Here is a 22,662-nt window from a genome sequence, read left to right as displayed (position 1 = left end):
TTTAAAGATCGCTGTTCACGATTCACTAAATCTACTATTAATTTTTTTTTAACTTGTGAATCTTGCTTTTGGGGCCCTTATTGCGCTCCTTGTTATTTGCTTTGACTATTAATAAGCTGATCATCAAGTATAATAATCAGCAAAATGGAGGCGAAACGCAAAGTGTAACTGTGGAGCCGGCACAGGATTGAGCCTGTGAGGAAAAGTTCTCAAGGACTGCCTGAGCTCCAACAAGCTTCCTTCCCTCGCTCGCTCGCTCTCGGAGAAAAAAAATGTTCTCCAATAACCCGGAGCGCCATTAACTCAAGAAAAAAAACACAAGAAAAACACAACTAAATGGCTCCCCGGGGTGTCCTTCCTGCTCTTGATTTGTACAAGGCTGATGCATCAAAGCAAAATCATACAGACGTCGAAACAAGCAAGCAAATCAGTCACTTTGAAACGCACAAATATTCGCATCCAGCACCGGTGCGTCCGATTAACACGAGATCCAGCATGCATGTTCATCATGATGAGACGCAAGTAAATCAATGAAAGAAGCTATTCTGTCAACGATGCTGATCGTCAGCTATGTTGGGTCAAAAGTAGCCTTTTTTTTGTGGGATTTTGACCATGACAAGAATTCACTGCATCCGGCACGGTGCATCCAAGTGAAGCAAAATCCAGCACGCACGTCCATCAAGGCATGATGTGTGAAAATCACTCCAAACCTACAACGCGTTTATGGTCATCAAGTTTGGTTCAAATGAGCAAATTTTCTGGGTTTTGGGCATTTCAACCAAATTCAATGCATCCGGCTCCAGTGTGTCCATTTGACAAGAAATGTGTCGCACACGTTCATCGTAACAGGACGCACAAAAGTTAATACGGAAATTCTTCTGCAAACGTGGGCCAGTCAGCCATTTTGTTTTGAAGGCGCTGGATTGGGGCCATCCAGCAGGGGAACGTTGCTATGAGTCAAAGTCAAGCAAGCAGCTTGAAAGGTGGGTGAACCGAGCAAGAGGAGCGAGACTCTCCAGTTCGAAGTTGACGTGGAAATGAATACCATGAATAAAAATGCCATGCGGCGATCAAGATGTCAGACGCGCACATTAATTACAGTGGAATGGAAGCCATGGCCCATGTTGTTCACCCTGGCGCTGGTGTCACCGCTGAGGACGTCCACCTCCACGTCTGGTGGCTCCAGATGTGCGACAGGGGACCACGACGGGGGATAGGGAAGGGGGGGTTATTCAGCAGGTGAGAGTGGACGCTAATGGAATCCCGGGGCAGGAAATGAAGACTTTGGAAAGCGAGCGACAGCATGACTGACAGCTACATTAGAGCGGACGACGACTCCAGCTAAGAGGCAAGAGGAGATGAAACGAGATGAGGGATGGACACGCAAGACAGGTAGAAGAGAGAAGTCGTCGACAGCGGGAGATAGATGACTCGCTCAACTTCTCAACTTTCAATAAAAATTCTGGATCATATACCCTCCTGGTCACAAGATCAAGGTATAACATTCAACAACCTGACAAAAGTTGGCGCACCCTTATTAAATAGCGCCACAACCCAACCAAAGTAGAGGAAAAGTAGAAACTTATTAACTGCTTTATTAAATACGTTTTACTGACATCTGATCGTTCTGTTGGCGTTTCGTTGAGCGTAGCTCCATCTAGTGGATGCATTGTAGATCGCGTCTTATAACGCGGTGCGTCCAATATATGGAAAAAAATTACAAAATAGGCCACTCATTGAAGGTGAGCCTCATAATCCAGTGCGCCTTTTAGTATGGAAAGTACGGTACGCTGATCGATTCCTCTTCCAAACAGATCTGAGAGCCAGCACTATGATGAGGGCTCTGCCGCTGGTGAAGCCGCTTCAAGCGCCTCCATCTGGGCTGTGGTTATTCTCCCGTCGTAGAGCAAGCATGAGAAAAAAAAAAATTCTAAAGTGATGTGAACCGGCTGTCACAAGGTGGGCTCAACTCGCCTCCGGCTGTGCTCTGATGCAAAACTCTCCCGGGTGTGCCTCTGGAGGTTGTCGTTTGTAAAAAGTGGGTTTCTATAATGATTCAGAAAGGATTTTGCAAAACCGGGTCATTTTTTTTTTTTTTTTTAATAGAACAATTCTTGGGTTCATGTTATTGAGATGACTGCAAGGGAAGCATTGTTGTCAAATGCTAGAAGCCAAAGTGAGATCGTAACATTGGGAAATGTATCCAGTAACATATATTTATTTTAATTCTCCGACAATCTCCGATCGCACAACCCATATCAGCCCATGTTTTGAATTCCCAATGAGCCATGACCCCCACCCTCCCCACAGAAAAGTGATTTTTTTTTTCCCCCCGGTGTACCCTATTACTGCAGTGACACGGTGGCCCTGCAACAGATGGAAGGAACACGGCAGTCACTCGCAAATCTGTTGTCGTCCTGATTGGGCTTTGATTGTTTGATCTCCACACATGACAGCGGAAGCCAGAACATTTTCGACCGTAATCCCGCCTCTGAGAAAACAGCGCTTTGGTGCAATAATGTGGTCAGATTAATCGGCATCTTCTGAGCGTGATGGATTGTATTTGTAGCTTTTAACAGGATCCGGAAAGCCGGTGCGACAAAAATAATAATCCTGATGTTTATCACCTACAAGGAACATTTATCTTCATTCCCCGCTCCTTGTACTCCATTCTATTCATTTATACTTATGTCGGACATTTTTCATAAAAAGCCATTTTTTTTTTCCATTTGCCTGTTAATTAGGAGTTGTTTTACCTTCCTTCGCCGACTTCAAAAAAAAAAAAAAACAAGAATTTTCTCATTCCGCAGACGAGCGCTCCCCTCAGATGCGGCGACAAATTAGGAAAAGCGAGTGAACAAAATTGGACGCACTTGACCTGAATGCACGAGCGAAAAAAGAAAAAAAAAAAAGATCAGAATCCCAGTCACGTTCAGTCCAACACGACGAGACTACATCTTGATTCAAGCAAGACGAAAAGCGGGATGTTTTATTACGCCGCACTTGTTTGCCAAGCAAATACGGAAGCGGAGCCTTCATATGCATTTCAAAGGCGTGTTGATATGCAGAAGCTCGAGCAGGTAACTTGACACCACAGATGTGTCACTAAAGAGTTTAGGGGTCGGGGGAGTGGGGGCAGGAAAAAAAAATGCATGGAAAAGAGCAGCCGCGATCAGATCTACAAGTTGCTTGGCGGAGTGGGAGAATGAACAAGCCAAAGTGGGTGTTTTTGTTGACATTCTTTTTTTAAGGTTTCACATCCAGGTGATAATGTTTTTACAATTATTTTTTTTTCTCGCAAAGCTTCAGAAAGCATACTTTAAGATTTTTTTTTTCCATGTTTTGACAGGATGGATCGTAATTTTCATAACTTTCCACTTTGAGACACGGTTTGTATTCATTCTCGATACCCCTAATGTGAGCTATACACATATCATACCAATGATTGGGCCAGTTTGAGCATTATCACAATATTAAGAAAATCAAACTATTCGATTGAGCCATATTGAACCACCCCAAAAAAAAAAAAAAAAGGGGGCGGGGGAATCGAACCCTGCACCTCTGCAATGTGAGGCCAATGCGCTAATCCGTCGACCGCCGTGCCGCCGATAAATAAGAACTCACCAAAGAACGAAATGAATTCTTCTCAAATTTTTGGGTGAATGAAAAATGATGGGCTCGACTTACTTTGTGACAACACGGTGACCTTTTTCTGCATGCAGTTTTGCACACACTGCTGATCAAATATGAGCATGATTATCTTTGGAAAGGGGAGAATTTTCAGAGTCAAAATGCGTGTTTCCTTCTGATATGACTTTGATGTTTGTTGTTTTCAATTACCGCCGCTGCCATTTTTCTATCTTGGGCTCGTCTTGAAACTGTACTTCCTCTTTGGGAAGATTACACATGTCGTCTATTTGCCGTCTCCACCGAGCTTATTCCAAACGTAAACATCGTTTTATCAGCGCTCGCCTCCCCCTCCCCCGTCTTCCTCACGCTTTGGTAAATACGACTTTGCGGTGAGATGAGCAAGCGTTGTTCTCCCTAACCTCGGGGTTGTCAAATTCTCACTTTTATTTTACTTTGCACTTGTTCCCTCCTCGTGTTGAAAATATCATTTCTAGAGGAGGTTTTTTTCTTCTTCTTCGTCTTGTTCTTTGGCCACACGCTGCTCAGCTGACAGCTCGGGTCAAGCGGAGCGACCCGACTCGCATCGCTAATGCCGATCGGGGGGGAATTACAGTTAAATTATGCTTGCCGCGGGAGGGTTGGGGGGGTAGCAGATGTGGAACACTCACATCAAACTCCTCAAGGTCGTTTGAGGCATACACACTAAGTAGTAGTAAGTAGTTTGTTAGCCTCGTTTTCAGACACACAATTTGGGGCCTTTAGTTAGTGTGTGTGTGTGTGTGTGTGTGTGTGTGTGTGTGTGTGTGTGTGTGTGTGTGTGTGTGTGTTGTACGCAGGGGCGGAGCTACGTGATGGCCGGGGGTGGCCTCGCCACCCACGTCACTTACGGGCCACCCCCACATTTACTGTATGCAGTATTCTGAGACCCGTCGTCGTACTCAGTCACAATTCAATTTACATTCCGTCGAATCTTGTTCCAACATACCTCGAGGGACATATTGTCTTGTTCCTGCTTGTATAACGGCTGTGTTGGGCAACATTCTGCATGTAAAGAGTTTGATTCTTCTTTTTTTCTGTTCTTTTGTAATCAACATTGGACAAAAAGGTAAGTTGAACCAAATGCAGCCATTTCACCAAGTCCACTCACAAACTGATCTCATATCTAAAATGTTGCATGCATGTATTAAGCAACGGCAATGGATAACACAAAAAATATTGTACAAATAGTGTAACAGTGAACATATCCTTTTCTGTGTTTTCAAGAAACCATTTTTTTTTCAAAACTAACAAACCTATCTCCTAACAGATATCAATAATCACCCTCAAAGATCTGCATTGTTAAATTAACGTACCTTCTGTCAGCGTAAAATGCAGGATCACGGCAGATGACAATTTTCAAACAAAAGCTAGGCTGTGTTGAAAGACAGTACAGCAATTCTTGTTTGGTATTCAAATTCACAGCATCTCAAAGTAAATAAGCATACCACCATCAAGTGCTCAGTGGTGGAATTACACCTGATATAAATCAGAGTTACACAAGTAAGTGTTATGAGCTGAACAAAAAAAATAATCCATTTAATACCTGCACCGCACACCTGAAACCCCCAATGGAGGGGGCTTTACTGTACATGCTTTAATTTGACTAAACATTTTTAAACACTTTCGTAATTAATTTTAAAAAAATTACGTTTGTGTATTTGGGGGGGCCGCAAACTGTTGGATAGTTTCAAGTGTCGCAGCACATGGAATTAAACTGGTAGGTCAAGATGCCACTGTATTTACTGCATGTGTCTGCCTTTTATCATCTCATATTGATCCGCAGCAGTTAGCGAATCCATGACATTTGAACACAGTTCAGTGACACGACATGCTTAACAGAGGGGGCTTGATGACGTTATTGATCCACCCAGGCCAGCCTTGTCTCACACGCTGCCAAATCGTCATTTCTGCACACAGCCAAGACCGAAATAGATCAACAAAGAGACATGTGAAGCCCCCCCCCCTGAGGGGAAGACGGAACGACGCGGCGAAGACGATCACAACGCATCCGTGTCACAAACCAGTGCTTCCACAACTCTCTCGCTTGCTTGCTTTTTTTTTTTTCTGGAGTGTCTTCTTTAGTGCAGCTACTCCCCAGTCTGCCACCTTTTGTTTGCCTGTCATAACTGTCTCCTTTCATCAAACCGCATCACTGCCGCTTCCAAGTGTAGGAAAGAAAAAGTCGAGTCAAACATGTTTTGGGGGAAACATGGAGGCACTGCTCCAACTCAAATTGACGCCACCGAATCAAGAGAATGTTGTTATAAGTGTCAGAACTCGATTCCGACAATATAAGAAGGCCACAGGGTTGAAGGGGACAAGCATTCATTTTCAAGAGCGCCTGTCCTTGTTTGGGTTGCACGGAGCTGGAGCCGAACATGAGAGCTGTGAGTGTCCTCACAAAAATCTGATTTTAATCAATTTATTTTGTCGAATAAAAGCAAGCACAATGAAATCAGCCAAAATCTGTTTTTTTTTTTTGTAACCGTCTTCTGGAATTTGCTACCGTTTAAATGTTTTTTTTTTTAACTTGAAACAGAGTGTACGAAGATGACCTAAAAAGGAGCCACATGTTGCTTCACCAATTCCAACATACACCGTGTCTTCCTCGGTTTGAAGCGCTCACCCAAATCTTCATTTTAATCCATCGGGAGGCTCACCTTGTGAATGTAGGCGAATTCAAAAGCTCACCGGCGCAAGTAAATATAGACTCGTATAACCCAGAATCCTCATTAAAATATTCAAGGACGCTTATTATCATTAAGGGACGCCAGTAATCGCCTCCTCACCTGGAGCGCCTCCAGGGGGACGTCTGTGTTTGGAATCGCCTGGGCCAGGGATTTCTTTTGAAACCGGAGAGTACAATAGAATAGAATAGAATAAGTCTTGACTAGTCCCGAAACTGGGCAATCGAAAATAACGTGGCTGACATTAATCTGCTTGGTGTCATTCAGTAGCAATCTGTTGTTGTTGTTCTAAGCGAGCTAAGAAAATGACATTTCATTACATGCGTGGCAAATGTGACGATTTTGCATCTGCCTCGACGTCTCCAACCTAACGTCAAAATTCGATCTGCGGGGATCTTCTAGAATGAGACGTGTTGATATTATCTTGTCTTCCCAAATGATTTGTGAGGACCGGCGGTGACAACACAAAGCTGAATTTAGGCCGTAAGAAGATGACGGGATGATTCGTGTTGTTGCCGGCAAGGACGCAGCAACAACTTGGAAAACATGGCAAGGAGCTCCGAGCTTTGCGGGTTTATATTGTCGTGACATGTGCTTCAAAAAGTACAAACCCTACTTTGGAACCCTAACCTTTCTTCAAACTTTAAACCAGGCATGAAACCCTCATTCAAAACCTTGATATTTGCTTGGGACCTGAAGTTCAAACCTAAATTCCTTCTTTCAAACACCGACTTTTGCTTGAAACCCATTTGAAAGCCTCATGTTCTCTCAAAACAGTCATTTGAAACTCCAAACCTGTCTTGAAGCCCTAACCCTTTTTTCAAACCATAACTGAGAACTCTGCCAATCAAAAACAAGGCTCACAAGAATGCAAGGAGCTCCCTCTGGTATAATTGTGTCTTGATTTGGACCAAACACGTCCAGAAAGAGACCACGGCGCAAAAAGCCACACCGCCGTGCCCTTGGAAACTCCATTTTAGCACGCTCTTCAGATCATTCACTAAGAATTTACTCTGCACGGCTTCCACTTTTCACCAAATGCGGAAAAAATACTTGAGATTTGACTTTTTTTTCTCCACCAATTGCTCCCAGTGGAAGCTATTTTTCATCATCTTTTTCATCTCCCTGCCTCTAATACTCGGTGCTTCTCACATGTTAGTCATAATTACAAGAATCTGCATCTTGTGTATAATCTAATTTCATGTACACAGCAGGAGATTTCCTCCTCCCATCAACAACTGGGGGAATTCAACCCTCGTGATGCACTAAACCGCTCTCTAAAATCAAATGTTGTCTGGGTCGGAGGACATCATCTGTGTCTGATTATCTCCTTGGTTCCAATCAGCCAGCAGGGCACGTTCAATTACATTTGTTTGTCACCCGTAAAAGGCGGGAACTTGAAAACATGTCCTTGAGACACGAGGAATGGGGTCAAGTCTCAAGTAAGTGTTATGTTGGTAGCATTCAAAGTCTCAAGCAAGTTCCGGGGAATTTTCTTTTGGGTTCTTGAATCAAGAATTGCCTAAAATACATTTTCCAGACTCTGTTTTATTGTCCCATTGAGAGCCAACCGTTCATTGGCTGAATCAATTCCTGATTCACCCCCCGCCCCCACCCACCCTCCATGGAAAATTTCCACATTTAAAAATTCCCAGAATTTGGAGAGCCTATTTTTAAAGTCTCATTCTCAAAACAGTTAGCAAGTCATTTTGTCTTGGGCAAATCAGAGTCAAAGTCACGGGTTACCTAAAGTCAAGTCCTGTGATTAGTTTCATGAAGCCACCGTATCAAACTCTTAGCTAAAATTTTGCAGGTATAAAGCAAGAAGACCAATACGGTCACATCATGCTATTATCGAAACCGTACGCATATCGCCTCATCGTGACTCAAGTCAGGTCAAGCCTGCAGTCTTTAACTTCGAAGTCAACCCGAATCAGCTGGCGTCCGAATCACGACTCAAGTTTGCTCTTTCCACCCATCTTTGCTTTGTACCCCCAGAAGCTTTTTGTGTGTCACTTCTCTTTCCCCCCGTCCTGAAAGTCCGCCGTCAGCAGAGGAAAGTTAAAATGAACTTCTCGCAGATACGCATCTGCAGTGTCAGAGGGGCCGCCGCTGCCAAGGAACAAAATGGACCGATATTATCAGCACTATATTACAGATGTATTGAAGGACTCGGAGGAACTATTCTCGGCCACAATGGGGAGAATTAAAATCTGCGTATGGTATTATCGTCACGGATATTACAAGTTGGGTGACTCTGAGGGGCTCTCGAAATGTGATGCATAGTGTTTCTATTTTTGGGAACGTGTGACAAAAGAGATGTGACAGATGTGTTGTAGTTGTGTGTAGAAAATACACACTCAAGGGATGTTACCAGTGGTGAACAGTTTAAAAAAAAAAAAAAAAAAAAAAAACAGAACCTACATTTCAAGTTCTAATACTTGCTCCATGAAATTGAAGTTGTCTCTAAATGTCTCTTGGCTATATTGTTTCCATTATGTGTGTGTTCATTTTAATTTTTTTTCCCATCTAACTAGATATCAGCCTGTTCAAATCAATAGGTCAATCTTATCTGCTCAGGGCATTCACAATCAGGAGTGCAAGCCAATGTAGCTTCAGTTATATGAGCAACTGGATGGCATCTTCAGCCATGAATATTTCAAATTCAGTCAACCTTATTATTTTTCCATCCTCCGATTGGTCGGTCAGAGCACAACCTTTTCACTTCATCTGTCACATGAGTATTGAGGGTTTCCATTCTAGGGGTGTGATTATTAAGGGTTGGCGTAAATCAGGTAAATCCCCACTAAAGGTCCAGTTCCAAAAAAAGGATTATCCAGTCGAGTGGCGGTTGAAAAGAAATAGCATACTTTCACAGTGCTGCACTGACATCTAGTGGCCACAATTGGACTGACATGAGGAATCTTTGGGTACGAGCTCATTGGAAAAACACCAACGAGAAACTAAACAATGATTAGGATTATCGTCGTACGCTATCAACATTAGTGGGCATTAGTTACTACGGTAAGATTTAAGTCATGCTGTTCTAATCAACAGGAATTCGGATGGATCCTGAGTAACTTTAGTAAGTATGTTTTGGGAAAGTGATGGGCAATATGTCAATCAAATATTGTTCTACCATTCACTGTTTTACATGATTACCTCATATTGTTGGATTGCTAACTAGCTATATAGCAAGCTATATAAATAAATATAGCTCGATATTAGCTTGCGGCTTGTCCATGGCCATTTTTGATCACATATACTGTAGATAGTCGGTCATTCTTACACGCCAAAAAGAATTTCAACTAAGATCGATTCCGGTCATGGGTATAAAATATCCATTCACGTTTTAAAAAAATGTATCGCTTCAAATTTCTGTTTGTTTGCAAAATGTGCAGGTTATAAAACGATTTAAAAAAAAATACATTTTTATAAATTCTCAGTTTCACTTCAAAAAATAAAATTGCTAAAAGTATACTTTTTCAAAAGCCAGCAGAGGGTAATTCGGCATCTTCAATTAAAATGTAATTCTTCAGCAGAGGGTCTCTAAATGTCTTAAAACTGAACTGTTGTCCATCCACTCTATTGGAGTGCAGTGAGTGAAAGCTTCTTTCAGAAGACTTTTACGCAAAAGTGCTCCCTTGTCCAAAAACCGATTGCATTATGAAGTCATTTGGGTGAAAACATAAAAAGCTACGTTTTTCAAGAGCTGATTCTCGAATTCATCTAATTTCACCCAAATTGTATGAGTCAATCTAGTAAATAAAAGGGAATTGAAAAAAATAGATATTTTCCATAGGTTAAATCGGCCAAAAGTGTGCACCATTGCACCAAGAGCTCCAATTTGATGGAACAGCATATCAATGTTAGCGAGCTGAAGTTGGAAACTATAAAAATCAGACAAAAGTCCACACCACTCTTCAAATGTTATCACATTTGCATTCCCACATACAGTAACTAAAATGGTTGCAAAAAAGGTAAGCGAGGTAAAGACAAATATACAGCCCTGAGGGTTCATATAGTTTCATTCTCCACTCATGGGATGAATGAAGTATCCATCCATCATCTATCTAGTGAAATGAGCCAAATGTTATTTTTAAACACAGCACATGCTGTACACGGGCAACGAAGTGACTCTGAGTGGTTGTGCAATGTTCACTTTTCTGCCACAGTGCAAGTGTGTGTATGCGTACATACCTCCCATTCCTGCAATGAGAGCCCTCAGCTGTCCTCCTGTCGGCCTCCATGTCTGTCATCCATCCGTTGGTCTGTCTGTCTGTCTGTCTGTCTGTGTTGCCCAGTCCCTGTAGCCCACATTGTGTGTGGCATGTGTGCTGTTCTGTGGGATGAGATCAGCACAAACCACAAAATGAAGTCACATGCGCTAGAAATGTTCACCTCATTGAATTGGCACTCTCAATTTGAAACCCTACTCCTTGTTTGGAAACCTAACCATGGCTTGGAACCCTGATTTGCAACCCTAATTGGTAATCGCAACCATGTCTTCAAACCCTACTTTGTGAACGAACATCCAGTCCTCGGTTTGAAAGCAAAACTTGAGATTCTTCACACTAGCTTGAAACAAGAGTTTCAAAGCCTTATCCTCGCTTGAAACCATAGTTTGAAAGTCATATGATTGCTTGAAACCCTAACCCTCGTTTGAAATCGAAATCCTGTCTTGAAACTTAACCCTTTGTTTGAAAAGTGAACCCTTGCTTAAAACCCCAATCATATCTTCAAATCCTAACCATTAGCTTGCGGTCATACTTTAAAACCCTAAACCTGGTCTAAAACCTTATTTTGAAACCCTAACCTTGTCTTAAAAGTCCTAATTCAAAGCCCTAAACCTGTCTTGAAAATGAACTTTAAAAACTTAACTGTGGTTGGAAACCTTAATTTGAACCTGAGAACACACATGCACACACTTTCAGCTGTCTCCAAGCATGCTGAGAGGTGTGGATACTGTCCCGGTGGGTTCGGGGCAGGGCGGGGGGGTTGCAGGGAGTAGACAGACTCATGCCCTTAGAAACCAGAGCTGCCTTCCTGGCTTCTCATGACTCGCCCGCAAAGCCAGCAGAGGCCTCCTGCTGCTGCTCAACTTAAATCGCGTGGAGGCCGACGGGAGGCGATCGTTCCGCTTGCCCTCTTATCTCATCTTCGCTTTCTTTTGTGACTAACGTGGAGGAGATATGAGGCTGTCAAAGTTTGACACGCTGCTGGTTTGGATCCTCTGCGCAATGGCTGGTGAGTCCATGAGTGAACATGTAAAATGTCAGTCTGTTCTCCAAGCAGGGCGTGGAGCCATCACAGGCACTTAAAAGGAGTCTCATTTGTCAGGTCAAATGACAAAACCAACAGTGAAAGTACCATATGTTTGAGAGTTTTTTTTTTACACTTTAAACAACTCAGTCACAAGCCTGACGCATAAGTATATATTAAAAAGCCAATTCCGTTCGGAAGGATTTTTACCTCTTTTTTTGTGGCATTAGTTCATAATGCGCAGTATGGTCACGAAGCCCTCCCATATTGTTGTCACGTAGGGACAAGTAGCTTTGGATTTTTTTTTTTTTTTTGTGCCTGAATAAATTGGCATTTAGAAACTGCATTTTGTATTTCCTTGGGTAGTCTCCGCTTGATATTAAAATAGGTTTGATGAACTGAAACCTTTGTGTGTGTGATAAATATGCAAAGAGTACAGAAATCAGGAAGGTGGCAAATACTTTTTCACAGCACTGTACATCGTAAAAAATGACAATGAAATAGAATGTAAAGAAAAGAGTGCATCATGATTAAGTCAATGCTGGTGTGCGAGACATGGCCAGTAGGGGGCTGTATTATACAGTCATGCAGACACAATCACAAACTATTTCACAACTACTCTAAGTGACTACGTAAACTACAGAAATAGAACGTGGTTTTTTTGTAGAGGATAAAGATTGGCCTGTGACTTTGTCTATTTAAATATTTTGCTCCACTATTTGTGGTCAATTATCACTCACTTAAAGACCGCTCTATAGATGCTATGTTCACGAACCCGTCTCTGCAGTTCCCCGTTACGCATTAGCATTGAGCTAGTGGACTTAAACGTAAATACAATTTGTCATGGTCTTAGTTTGATGTTTGGCTTGACAGTGAACTCCAACCGGTAATGGCAATTAACAGCTTGAAGCTCTTTTTTGAAGAACTGTTCACTCTCTACCAAATTGTTGCTTGTTGAGCTCACTGACACCATAGCAGTCATATCTCGGTTTTTGCTCACGTTAAGGCAAAAATAAATAAACAAACAAACAAATTAATGAATTAATACCAGCCGAACCATTCCTCGTATCTAAAAAAATCATAAGTTATGGTCAAGTCACTGTATACAAAACTAAGGATATCATGACTACTGCTACGCCTACCACTAAGAAGAATTGGTCAAAATTCTCCTTTAGATATGCTAGCATGTGTTTCTTTCAGCAGGGTGGGGCTGAACCTGTTGTTTTCCGCACGAGTTCCCCCCCTTGTCGTCCTTGAGACTCGCGAAAAGCGACAGCTCCGCATTGTCAGCATTCTTACCCATGTTCGTGTTTGAGGCATTTCGTCGGGGCAGCAGGTGTCCTCCGCCTCACGCTGATTTACAAGGCGGAAAAATGCGGACGTTTCGTCATTTTAGACAAGGACGCAGGGACTTTCTCTCCCCTGCCAGTTTTAAAGCTGTGAAATTTAAAAGTCCTCAACACTAAAAAGTTCCCATAAAAGAAAGGGGACAGGCAAGTGTTTGACGTCACTCTCTCATATTTTTAACAGACATTAACGTGTGAAAACGGGTTTACAACTGTTAGTGAGAAAAACAGTATGACGCAGTTTGAACACGAATTGTCAGAGTGGTTCGAGTTGGAAGTTAAAGACTGTAAATTCTGATATTTATTTCTTAATACACGATACGATGTTGCTGAAAACGGACAAAGACTGAGAACTTTGTAGTCCTCAATTGTGGAGAACGTTAAAACGGATTTCACCATTTCAGTTTCCCAATTTTGCGCGTGTGCGAGTACGTGTGTGTGCATCCATCATGAGTCAGCCCTCCTCAGTATTAGGCTACTAAGAAGAGGTGGGGAGTCAGTGGGGTCAGGGATAAAGTGGGTGAGGGTGGAGTGAGGAGTAGTGTTGAAGTCGCTTTGGGGAGGTTAGGATAAGTGAGATTAGGGTTCAACTGGGTTTAGGGTTAAAAAAAATTCTGATCCGCTTTATCCTCACAAGGGTCGCAGGGCATGCCGGAGCCTATCCGCTCTGTCTTCGGGCAGTAGACGGGGGACACCCTGAACCGGTTGCCAGCCAATTGCAGAGCACACAGAGACGAACAACCATCCGTGCTCACACTCACACGTCGGGACAATTTAGAGTGTTCAATCAGCCTCTCGTGCATGTTTTTAGAATGTGGGAGGAAACCAAAGTACCCGGAGAAAACCCACGCAGGCAAGGGGAGAACATCCAAACTCCACACACGGAGGCCGGAGCTGGAATCGAACCCGGTACCTCTGCACTGTGAGGTCGATGCGCAAACCACTTGATCACCGGGCCGCCCCCAAGATTTTATTCGAATTCCAAATTGCACTTCTGTGGTTACCCTCCCTGTATCATGTCATCCCCAGGTATGAATCAAATGCCTTCAGCGATCAAGGCAAGCCCTTTTCCCTGCGAGCGTAATTAATAACATCCACATTTTCCGATCCAGCGCGTGCAGCCGGCTGTGTGACGAATGGAGGCTTGGTGTTTCCTGCCACCAACGAGTGGATAAAGACGCCATAAAAGTTGCTCAATCACCGGTCGGCCTTTATATTTTATCACCGGCCGGCCGCCCGCTCCAAACAATATTTACTAGCCGGCCATTACCAGCTCGTACATCAAATAGAGAGATTACGCCGTCTTGATCGTTCTCTGGTAACATCACCCTGCAGGCTCTCTTATGTAATCAATAACTCTTATGATCCAATATTTCATTATAAACGTGTGCTTAAATGTATAATGAATCATCTATTTCGCTATTGTCAATCGTGCAGATATTCTCCGAAGCCTGTCTGTTCGTGAATATGAAGGTTGTTTTATAAAATACTGCTGTGTTGTATTATAAGCACTGTCATGGTGTTGCCATACTGAGCGTATTGCAGTAGGAGCAATGAAAAAGATCTTCAGGAGAAAAGATGAGCAAAAAGATTCAGTGAAATAACCTGTAGGCAATCTCGACAGCGATTTCAAATCACGCGTTGGAATTGTCCAAGTAAGCAGGCTTTTTCAAGTCAGTGAAGGTATCACGTCATCACTTGGCATATGCCGATTACTGATTTAGCGGGTGTTTAAAAATTCAAGGTTTCAATAACCGCGAAAACTATCGATCGCCGGAAATTAGCTTTTTTTTTTTTCTTTTTCGAGGGGAATTTTTAAGCAGGTAGCATCTTGTTACAAAATGATTGGCTGCTTGGCAAGGTCACTAAATGAGCCTCCTCTTTGAAGTTAATGATGAGAGGCCAGCCGCTTGTTTTACTCCTTGTCAGCTAAGCAGAGAGGGGAGGGCTGAGCAGTTACGCACGCCCCACACAGGAGGAGCGAAGTTAACAAGGTAAACGTTCCTTCATGCACCAATTACTCTATAGGTTATTTTAAAATAAAATAGATGGTGTTTAATGGGAAAAAAATGCTGTTCCTATTTTACCCAAATGTGCAATAATATTTTTCATCGTGAAAATTCATATCACAAAATTGTTGTAGACTTTTTGGAGAAGGCTGGAACGGTTTCATTGCATTTTCATTCATTTCAGAGGGCAAAGATGATTTGATGCAACAAATTCAATTTGTATCTGAAGACACCACTTACTTGACGGGTCACATTTGTGACTGTTTATCAGTCTCATTGTTAGCTAGCATTTATGGATCATGGGGAATAACATCAAACTCAAATTAGACTGAGGGGAATTCACCATTTTGTAAGTGGAAAGAGCTGCAGTGTGTTGTATTGGAGTGATTTTTTTTTTTATTTGTCGGTATGGTTCTTAACACATGCTACATTGAGAATGATGTGGATAAGATGGACAGGACCGCACCATTTGCATTCTGGGGCAGATGTGCACTTTTCAATTTCTCCATTGTGAGACAAATAAAGGTTTTCTCATCTTATCTTATCCATCGTGACTCAAAAAAAAAGAAAAGAAATGAAATGATGTGCCATATTGGTCATTGTCTGTCCAATCGCGAGATTATGTTTCTGGTTTATGGAGAATGACACAAAATGCAGACTAAATGAACTGTACTCTACGATCTGCAATCTGGGCCAGCGGTGGAGAGTTCTATTACTACTCAAAAATATAAAATTATTATAATTATTTTTTTTTTAATGGAATGGTTTTCGCTTAATGCTGCTAACTAGCAAACAAACGGGTATCGTGTTAGATGGAGGGAGCAATTTGACAACACCTCAAATACCAGGAAGCGGAGCTAAGTGTCAGGAAAACCTCCATGTGCCGTTTTATTTGGGCTCAATCCGGAAACGTGAGTGGAGCCAGGCCGGCTGTTGACTGACAGCTGCAAGTGCATGATGGGTCACGCCCCCTTTTCTATTTCAGTGGGCAGCCACATCAAAAGCAGACACCATGACGGACCGAAGAACGAGTAGTGTATCTTCAACTTTGTGGAAAACATTCAAGAAGTAAAAGACGCAATGAACAGCACATGTGCAGATGTAAACCTTTGTGTGCGTGTGTCTGTGTGTGTGTTTTGCAGGCTTCATGAATGAGGACACACAGCAGTCGCCAATCCCAGAAATAACACACACACACACACACCCACACACAAATGTGTATACACATCAACACGTACACACAGGATACAAATTTGCTCCCGAAAAGCATCATGGGCAATCTTTGAGTTTTGTTGGCATACCAATTCTGGAATTTCCATTGTGGAGACTTTTTTTTTTTTTTTTGCAACCATTGTGGAAATAGCATTTTGTTTGTTGTTATCTCCATTTGTACACACTACACATTATGATCATGAACAATTGTTTACTTGCAACAAGGAGGATGACAATTACGAGCCGTTGCTTGGTTAATTTTTTATTTATTTTTTTTCCTAATGGAGCAATTAAGGTACTGTGATGCCCTCGAATGTGGGCAAGGAAAGAGATGCGTAGATATCCGCCGATGACAAATTAAAATATCATTCCATTAAATCACACTTCCCAGTTTATTCCTACATATTCACAAAATTCCCATGGAAAGTTTCCAATTTGCGATCGTTCCAAAATTCCTCATTTCAGTTTCCTGCAGAAATGAATGGGAAACTTTATGAAAGTGGAAATGAGCCACATGCTGCTTCATCACATCTAACTGCCGACATTCCAAATCAAGCGAATTGGCCGAGGCCTGCATATTTCCCATGCACATCACCTCTTAGCACTTGGATTAAGTTCTCTTCTCCATGGCCGTGATAAGGAATGCCAGCCGCTTGTTGATCCCAACTGGGATGCGCCTGTTCTTGCGTGTCTGTCAGATGATAATTCCCCACTCTTCCTGTATTCCGAGCCGTAGTGGTCTCGGATTGCGGGTGGGAAGCCGAGCGAGGGCAGCGAATGTTTATTTCATGACCCAACAGCTTCCCTGTTTCGCGGGTTCCGGTATTTGACAGGACTCGAATATTAGTCGGGTCACGTTTGGGCGCTATGAGTTGAGCCCGAAATAATGTGTGATGACAGTTCAAGGTGGCATCCATGTCCGGAAGGTTGTCTTGAACTCTCCCCTACGGAATGACACCACTTACCGACCAAGTCGTTAAATGACAACTAAGTTGATGCAAGCTAATCCTGAGAAGAAAAAAAAATACTGGATAAAGTCTGGAATTGACTTTCACGGCCATATCACACACGGAGGTTTGTGTCGTAGGTCGGGCGTGGTGCTCGGAGGATGAGACGCGTCTGGTGAATTATTTGTTCAACGGATACAACAAGGTGGTGCGCCCAGTCAACCATTTCAGTGAAGCGGTGGTGGTCACCGTGGGACTGCAACTCATTCAGCTCATCGAAGTGGTAAGCAAAGACACTTTTGACACACCGCAACCTTGAGAAAGTTTGGCTCAAACTTTGGAAAGTTCATTTTATTGTACTTCAGTCCTCGTCTCAGTGTGAATGCATTTTGGGTCTCATTTTGCGTCATATTCTTCATTTCTGCTAGCTAAGAGTATAATGCTACTGCTACACTATGACATAAATTCTTTCCATTTCTGCTGCATAAACTTTTTATCGAGTGGAACGCCTACGTCCAACTTGAAGCAATACTGATTGTACAGAAATCCGAATATTTCCTTTTATGTCCTCCAGGATGAAGTCAACCAGATTGTGACCAGTAATGTTCGTCTCAGACAAGTAAGCAAGCACATTTTTCCAAAAATAGTTGATGCTTGTGAAAATAATCACTTCATGGTAGCCATTCTTTCCCATATTTTCAATTTTGTTTCACAATGACAGTCATCACTTTTACTTACTAACATTTTTGATCAGGAAATGTAAATTATGGATTCATCCACGTAGCCATAAAAAAGGAATTCTGTTGCTACTCGCAAAGCTTTTGTGACAAACCTTTTTGCACTGTGGCGCACAGCAATGGACGGACGTGAACCTGAAATGGAACCCCGACGACTACGGTGGCATCAGGAAGATTCGAATCCCTTCCATGGATATTTGGAAGCCTGACTTGGTGCTTTACAACAAGTAAACATGCGATTCGCTAGTCCCATTTTTTTTTCCAGTGAAACCTATCATTTACCTTCCGATATTTGTGTTTTTACACGACATCACTTTCAGTGTGTCTTCAAGTGGGCTCGTGCGGGAATGTCGCCAGTCGACACGAAGTAAAAGAGCAAATACTGAAAAATACAGTAAACTGCTAGAGGGGCTGGTGGCCTTGCGAAGTATTGTGTCATTGCCTCTAGTCGTGGCTTGTGAATTTTTTACTTTTTTAACTAAAAAAGTTACATAGCACAGCTTTGATAACGACAATTCTAAAGATTTTCATGAAGGGTGTCGATTTTTGCAAACGGCGGCTAGGCTCTGTCGATATCCTTTCCCTCTACATATCCAAATTACATCCATCCAGATCTTACGCCGTGCCTCCTGTCATCGTTTTATAGTGCCGACGGCGATTTCGCTATCATCCACGAGACCAAAGTGCTACTGGAGTACACTGGCCAGATCACATGGAACCCGCCCGCCATCTTCAAGAGCTACTGCGAGATCATCGTCCTCCATTTTCCCTTCGACCTGCAGAACTGCAGCATGAAGCTCGGCACGTGGACGTACGACGGCCTGCTGGTTGTCATCAATCCGGTCAGTTCGTGCCGATGCACCGGTGATGACCGATAGGCTTGCAAAATTAACGCTATTTTCAAAGTTGGGATGGGAATTAACTGGCGTTTATGGTCATGAAACAAAAGTTTCCAAAGAACTTAAATACAGTTGGGTGACGTATAAAGTACTTTATCTTCATCCGGAAACAACCAAGCAGATTCTTCACCAAGAGACATCACAACTCCTCAGCAGTAAAGTTAGACGTGCTTCACTGAGGATAAGGAATATATGCCTATGAGTACAATTATACTTGTATTATTCAAGTCTTATGAAGTACACATTTGATTTGGTTTGTACATTGACTACATTAAAAAGTGAACAGGAGCATTCTTCTATGGTTGAAAATGAGCATACAACCTGAATAAACTGTGCACATGCAGGACAGCGATCGTCCGGACCTGAGTAACTTCATGGAGTCCGGAGAGTGGGTTCTGAAGGACTACCGGAGCTGGAAGCACTGGGTCTACTACACGTGCTGTCCCGACAAGCCCTACCTGGACATCACCTACCACTTCCTGATGCTGCGACTGCCGCTCTACTACATCGTCAACGTCATCATACCCTGTATGCTCTTCTCATTCCTCACCGGCCTGGTCTTCTATCTGCCCACAGACTCTGGTATGTGCAAATGTGGCAAGATTTTGAGAAAATCAGAATTCAACCCCCCAAAAAATGTCTTTAAACTTTAAACTTACGGCCTCGTATGATTCTCTCCAGGCGAGAAGATGACGCTGTCCATCTCCGTTTTGCTGTCTCTCACCGTGTTCCTGCTGGTCATCGTGGAGCTGATTCCGTCCACGTCCAGCGCGGTGCCACTCATCGGGAAGTACATGCTGTTCACCATGGTGTTCGTCATCGCCTCCATCATCATCACCGTCATCGTCATCAACACGCACCACCGCTCGCCCAGCACGCACACCATGCCAGCTTGGATACGCAAGGTAGGAGGATGTCGTTTGATGTGATCGTATTTCCTCAAATAATGGCTGCCGTACATTTGCGAGGCCTTCCTTAGTTCAGGTGGACATTTTTCCAGACCAGTACCAGTATTCACTCAAGTCAGGTTTAGGATTTAAAAACTAGGGTTAATGTTGTCAATATAGGATTCGGGATTGAAACCGGGGTTCGGGTTTCAAATTCAGGGTTTAATGTGGAAAAGTACTGTTTGAAGATGTCCACATTGATTCCTGTGCTGCATTGGGTCCTGCCAGGTATTCATCGAAACAATCCCCAACATGATGTTCTTCTCCACCATGAAGCGTCCTAGCCAGGAGATTCGGCAGAAGCGATTGTTTCCCACAGACATGGACATCTCCGACATCTCAGGTAGTTTTGTAAGGCTTCTGTAACGGACCGTATATTGACGTTTCAAACGGTTGTGCCGGAAAAAGTGATTTAACTCAAAGCTAATGTGGCTCAGGTAACCCCACGCCCACCAGCGTCCCCTACCAGTCACCCATCATCAAGAACCCTGACGTCCGGAGCGCCATAGAAGGCGTCAAATACATCGCAGAGACCATGAAGTCGGACGAGGAATCTAACAATGTAAGAACAGAAGACCTCCGCCATGGCCTGACAGTTGGTACGGTTTGCTGTGCTGTGGGTGCGGCGCCATCTGCTGCCTGTGGAGGGTCACTGCAAGTGGATGATAGTTTCAAGGCTTTTGTAATACTGTACACTCCACTCTACAAATAAAGGCCTTTTCTCGTATTTAAATATGAAAGTTCTTATTATTACGAAGGAGTGCCTTTATTAAAAACCACGTTTAATTATACTTCAAAAACACGCATTAAATGCAGGTTTTTGTGCTTTTAGTCAGCAATAAAAACATGAAAACAAAAGGCACACTCCAGCAAGGGCTGTGAACATACTCAACTGCGCAGTACTGTACCAGGCATTGAAAACATATAAGGTATTTATTTAAATTGTTACTCGTATTCGTAAAAGTTGTAGTATAAACACAAGTGTCCTTTCAAATAGACTCACACTTAGTGTGTGGTTTATGCTAAGGTACGCTAACAAAACACTGACCTCAATTGGACTCCAGAGGCAAGCTGAACTTCCTAAAATGAAGTATTTGCTATTTCTCACCAATCTTTGCCCTGGTTGCAGGCAGCTGAGGAGTGGAAGTTTGTGGCGATGGTTCTGGATCACATCCTCCTGTGCATCTTCATGGCAGTGTGCATCATCGGCACGCTCGCCGTATTCGCCGGCCGACTCGTTGAGCTCAACACGCTGTGAACGAGCACGCGCGTAGACCTCGTCTTCCTCCAGGTCTCACATCAAAGCGGACATTTTGAGTTGATTTAGAGGTTGTAGGATAGAGGTGCATATGTTTTTTGATGTCTTTTTATCGAAAAAAAAAAGTGGTGCTGTGTAGGCCAACGAAAAAAAACTTATCACGGTACATTAAATGGCCGCCGGGGTGGAGTTTGGACACCCCAGTGCTAAAGGCTAACGGCTAACGACGCGTCTTGCGATTCTCGCTGGTCATACTTGAAGCTGTTTTTTGTTGGGGGAGGGGGGTCATGATCATTGCCGTTTTGATTCCTGTCATGTCAAACACACAAAACAGCAATGTTGGGGTTTTTTTGGGGTTTTTTTTTTAAGGGGGGGGATTTCTTTTTGTTTGTTCTTCCAGACTATGAATTTGTTGTATTTTGTAGCAAGTGGATGACAGATTTTTCCTGTCTCGAAGTTGTATTGATTTGTTTTGATCAGTGACATTCAAGAAAGACATAAACCTATCAATATTTTTTTTCATGTGCTATACATGTTTGGAAATAATCAAAACAATATGATTACAGTCATTCATTTTTTTGTAGTTCCTGATTCATTCACTGATTGATGGATGCTAACCAGGTAACAATCAATGTCATACTGGAACAATAAAAAGGAATATATGGCGTGTCGATAAGGCAATTGTGGCTGCGTTGTTGCCGGGCGTTTTTCCAGCAACGTGATTGATTGTGCAGCCGCAAGTTGATTTGATGATCTCAGTCTGCCAGTGAAGTTCATATTGAGCTCACTTATGATTGTTTTTGTTTATATATGATTTTGTGTGTGTACATGAGCAAGATGGGAATAAACTTGTAATGACTGTTTTTTTTTTATTTCAATTATTACGTCAGCAGCCATGTTAAAGCTGAAAAACTTTTATTTTAGCAGCCAGTCTTGAAAACCTGACAAAAGTACCTTTTGAGTCCAGCAGAGCATCAAACAGACATTTGAGATAGGTTAAATTTTAACATTTTTCAAGTAGCAATCGCAGTAATTTAGCATTAAGTTGTTTAAGTGAACGTGCCAAAAATATGCTAAAGACATTGTTGATTGAAAGCAGCGATTCCCAACCACTGGGCCACAGTACATTCATGTCTACCAGAAATGATCAATGAGTTAAATAACAAAATCCATCTATCACAATGCATCCATCTCAGGGGGCGGCCATTTTGCCAGTTGCTGTCGAGTGAAGATGACATCACAGTTGCTCAGGGCTCAGGTAACGACCAATCACGGCTCACCTGTTTTCTGAAGGAGAGCCATGATCGGTCATTAAAATTATGTGCTTTTGGCTCAACAAAAAGTGAGGAACCACTGATTTAAAGCCTCCAAGCCAAACAATGTAAAACTGTACTTATCACAATTGAATAAGTCCAAAACAGTGGAACATTTTGTCTCAGGTGTGTTTATGGAACCAAACATGCCACTTGAATCACTTGAAAGTTCAAATAAAAGTGGTTATCAAAAGTAGCACGCTGGCGGGATGTAAACATGAAAAAAAGTAAAGAAATACAAGTTAAAGGATAAGTCAGTTCATTACACCGCTACATGGAAGCCAGAGAACCTAAAAGTAACAGTTGCATCCATCCAACTATTTAAGGTCAAATATATACTCGGAAAGTCAGTGCAAATGCAGTCAAGAAGACATTT

The 22,662-nt window shown here is 42.6% G+C and overlaps 1 protein-coding gene across 1 annotated transcript; it reads left to right on the top strand.

The window, feature by feature from the left end:
* The first annotated feature begins 11,379 nt into the window (after positions 1-11,379).
* On the top strand, positions 11,380-21,319 carry LOC109512534 (acetylcholine receptor subunit alpha-like). The gene is made up of 10 exons (XM_019864357.1): positions 11,380-11,603; positions 17,273-17,415; positions 17,707-17,751; positions 17,987-18,096; positions 18,516-18,711; positions 19,113-19,350; positions 19,450-19,673; positions 19,944-20,058; positions 20,153-20,277; positions 20,845-21,319. The coding sequence occupies exons 1-10, from the start codon at positions 11,549-11,551 to the stop codon at positions 20,971-20,973; spliced, it is 1,380 nt and encodes a 459-aa protein (XP_019719916.1). The 5' UTR covers positions 11,380-11,548; the 3' UTR covers positions 20,974-21,319.
* The last annotated feature ends 1,343 nt before the right edge of the window (positions 21,320-22,662 follow it).

This window comes from Hippocampus comes, unplaced genomic scaffold, assembly GCF_001891065.2.
Source record: "Hippocampus comes isolate QL1 unplaced genomic scaffold, H_comes_QL1_v1.1 scaffold57, whole genome shotgun sequence".
NCBI lineage: Eukaryota > Metazoa > Chordata > Actinopteri > Syngnathiformes > Syngnathidae > Hippocampus > Hippocampus comes.
Note: the sequence above shows the minus strand (reverse complement) of the source record. Positions and strands in the feature narration are given on the sequence as shown.

What these genes read in the sequence shown, in the direction of transcription:
- LOC109512534 (XM_019864357.1), top strand. Translation starts at nt 11,549, where the DNA reads ATGAGGCTGTCAAAGTTTGACACGCTGCTGGTTTGGATCCTCTGCGCA. An exon ending in TCATTCAGCTCATCGAAGTG is followed by an intron (nt 17,416 to 17,706) that starts GTAAGCAAAGAC and finishes TATGTCCTCCAG; the next exon opens with GATGAAGTCAACCAGATTGT. An exon ending in GGACATCTCCGACATCTCAG is followed by an intron (nt 20,059 to 20,152) that starts GTAGTTTTGTAA and finishes AATGTGGCTCAG; the next exon opens with GTAACCCCACGCCCACCAGC.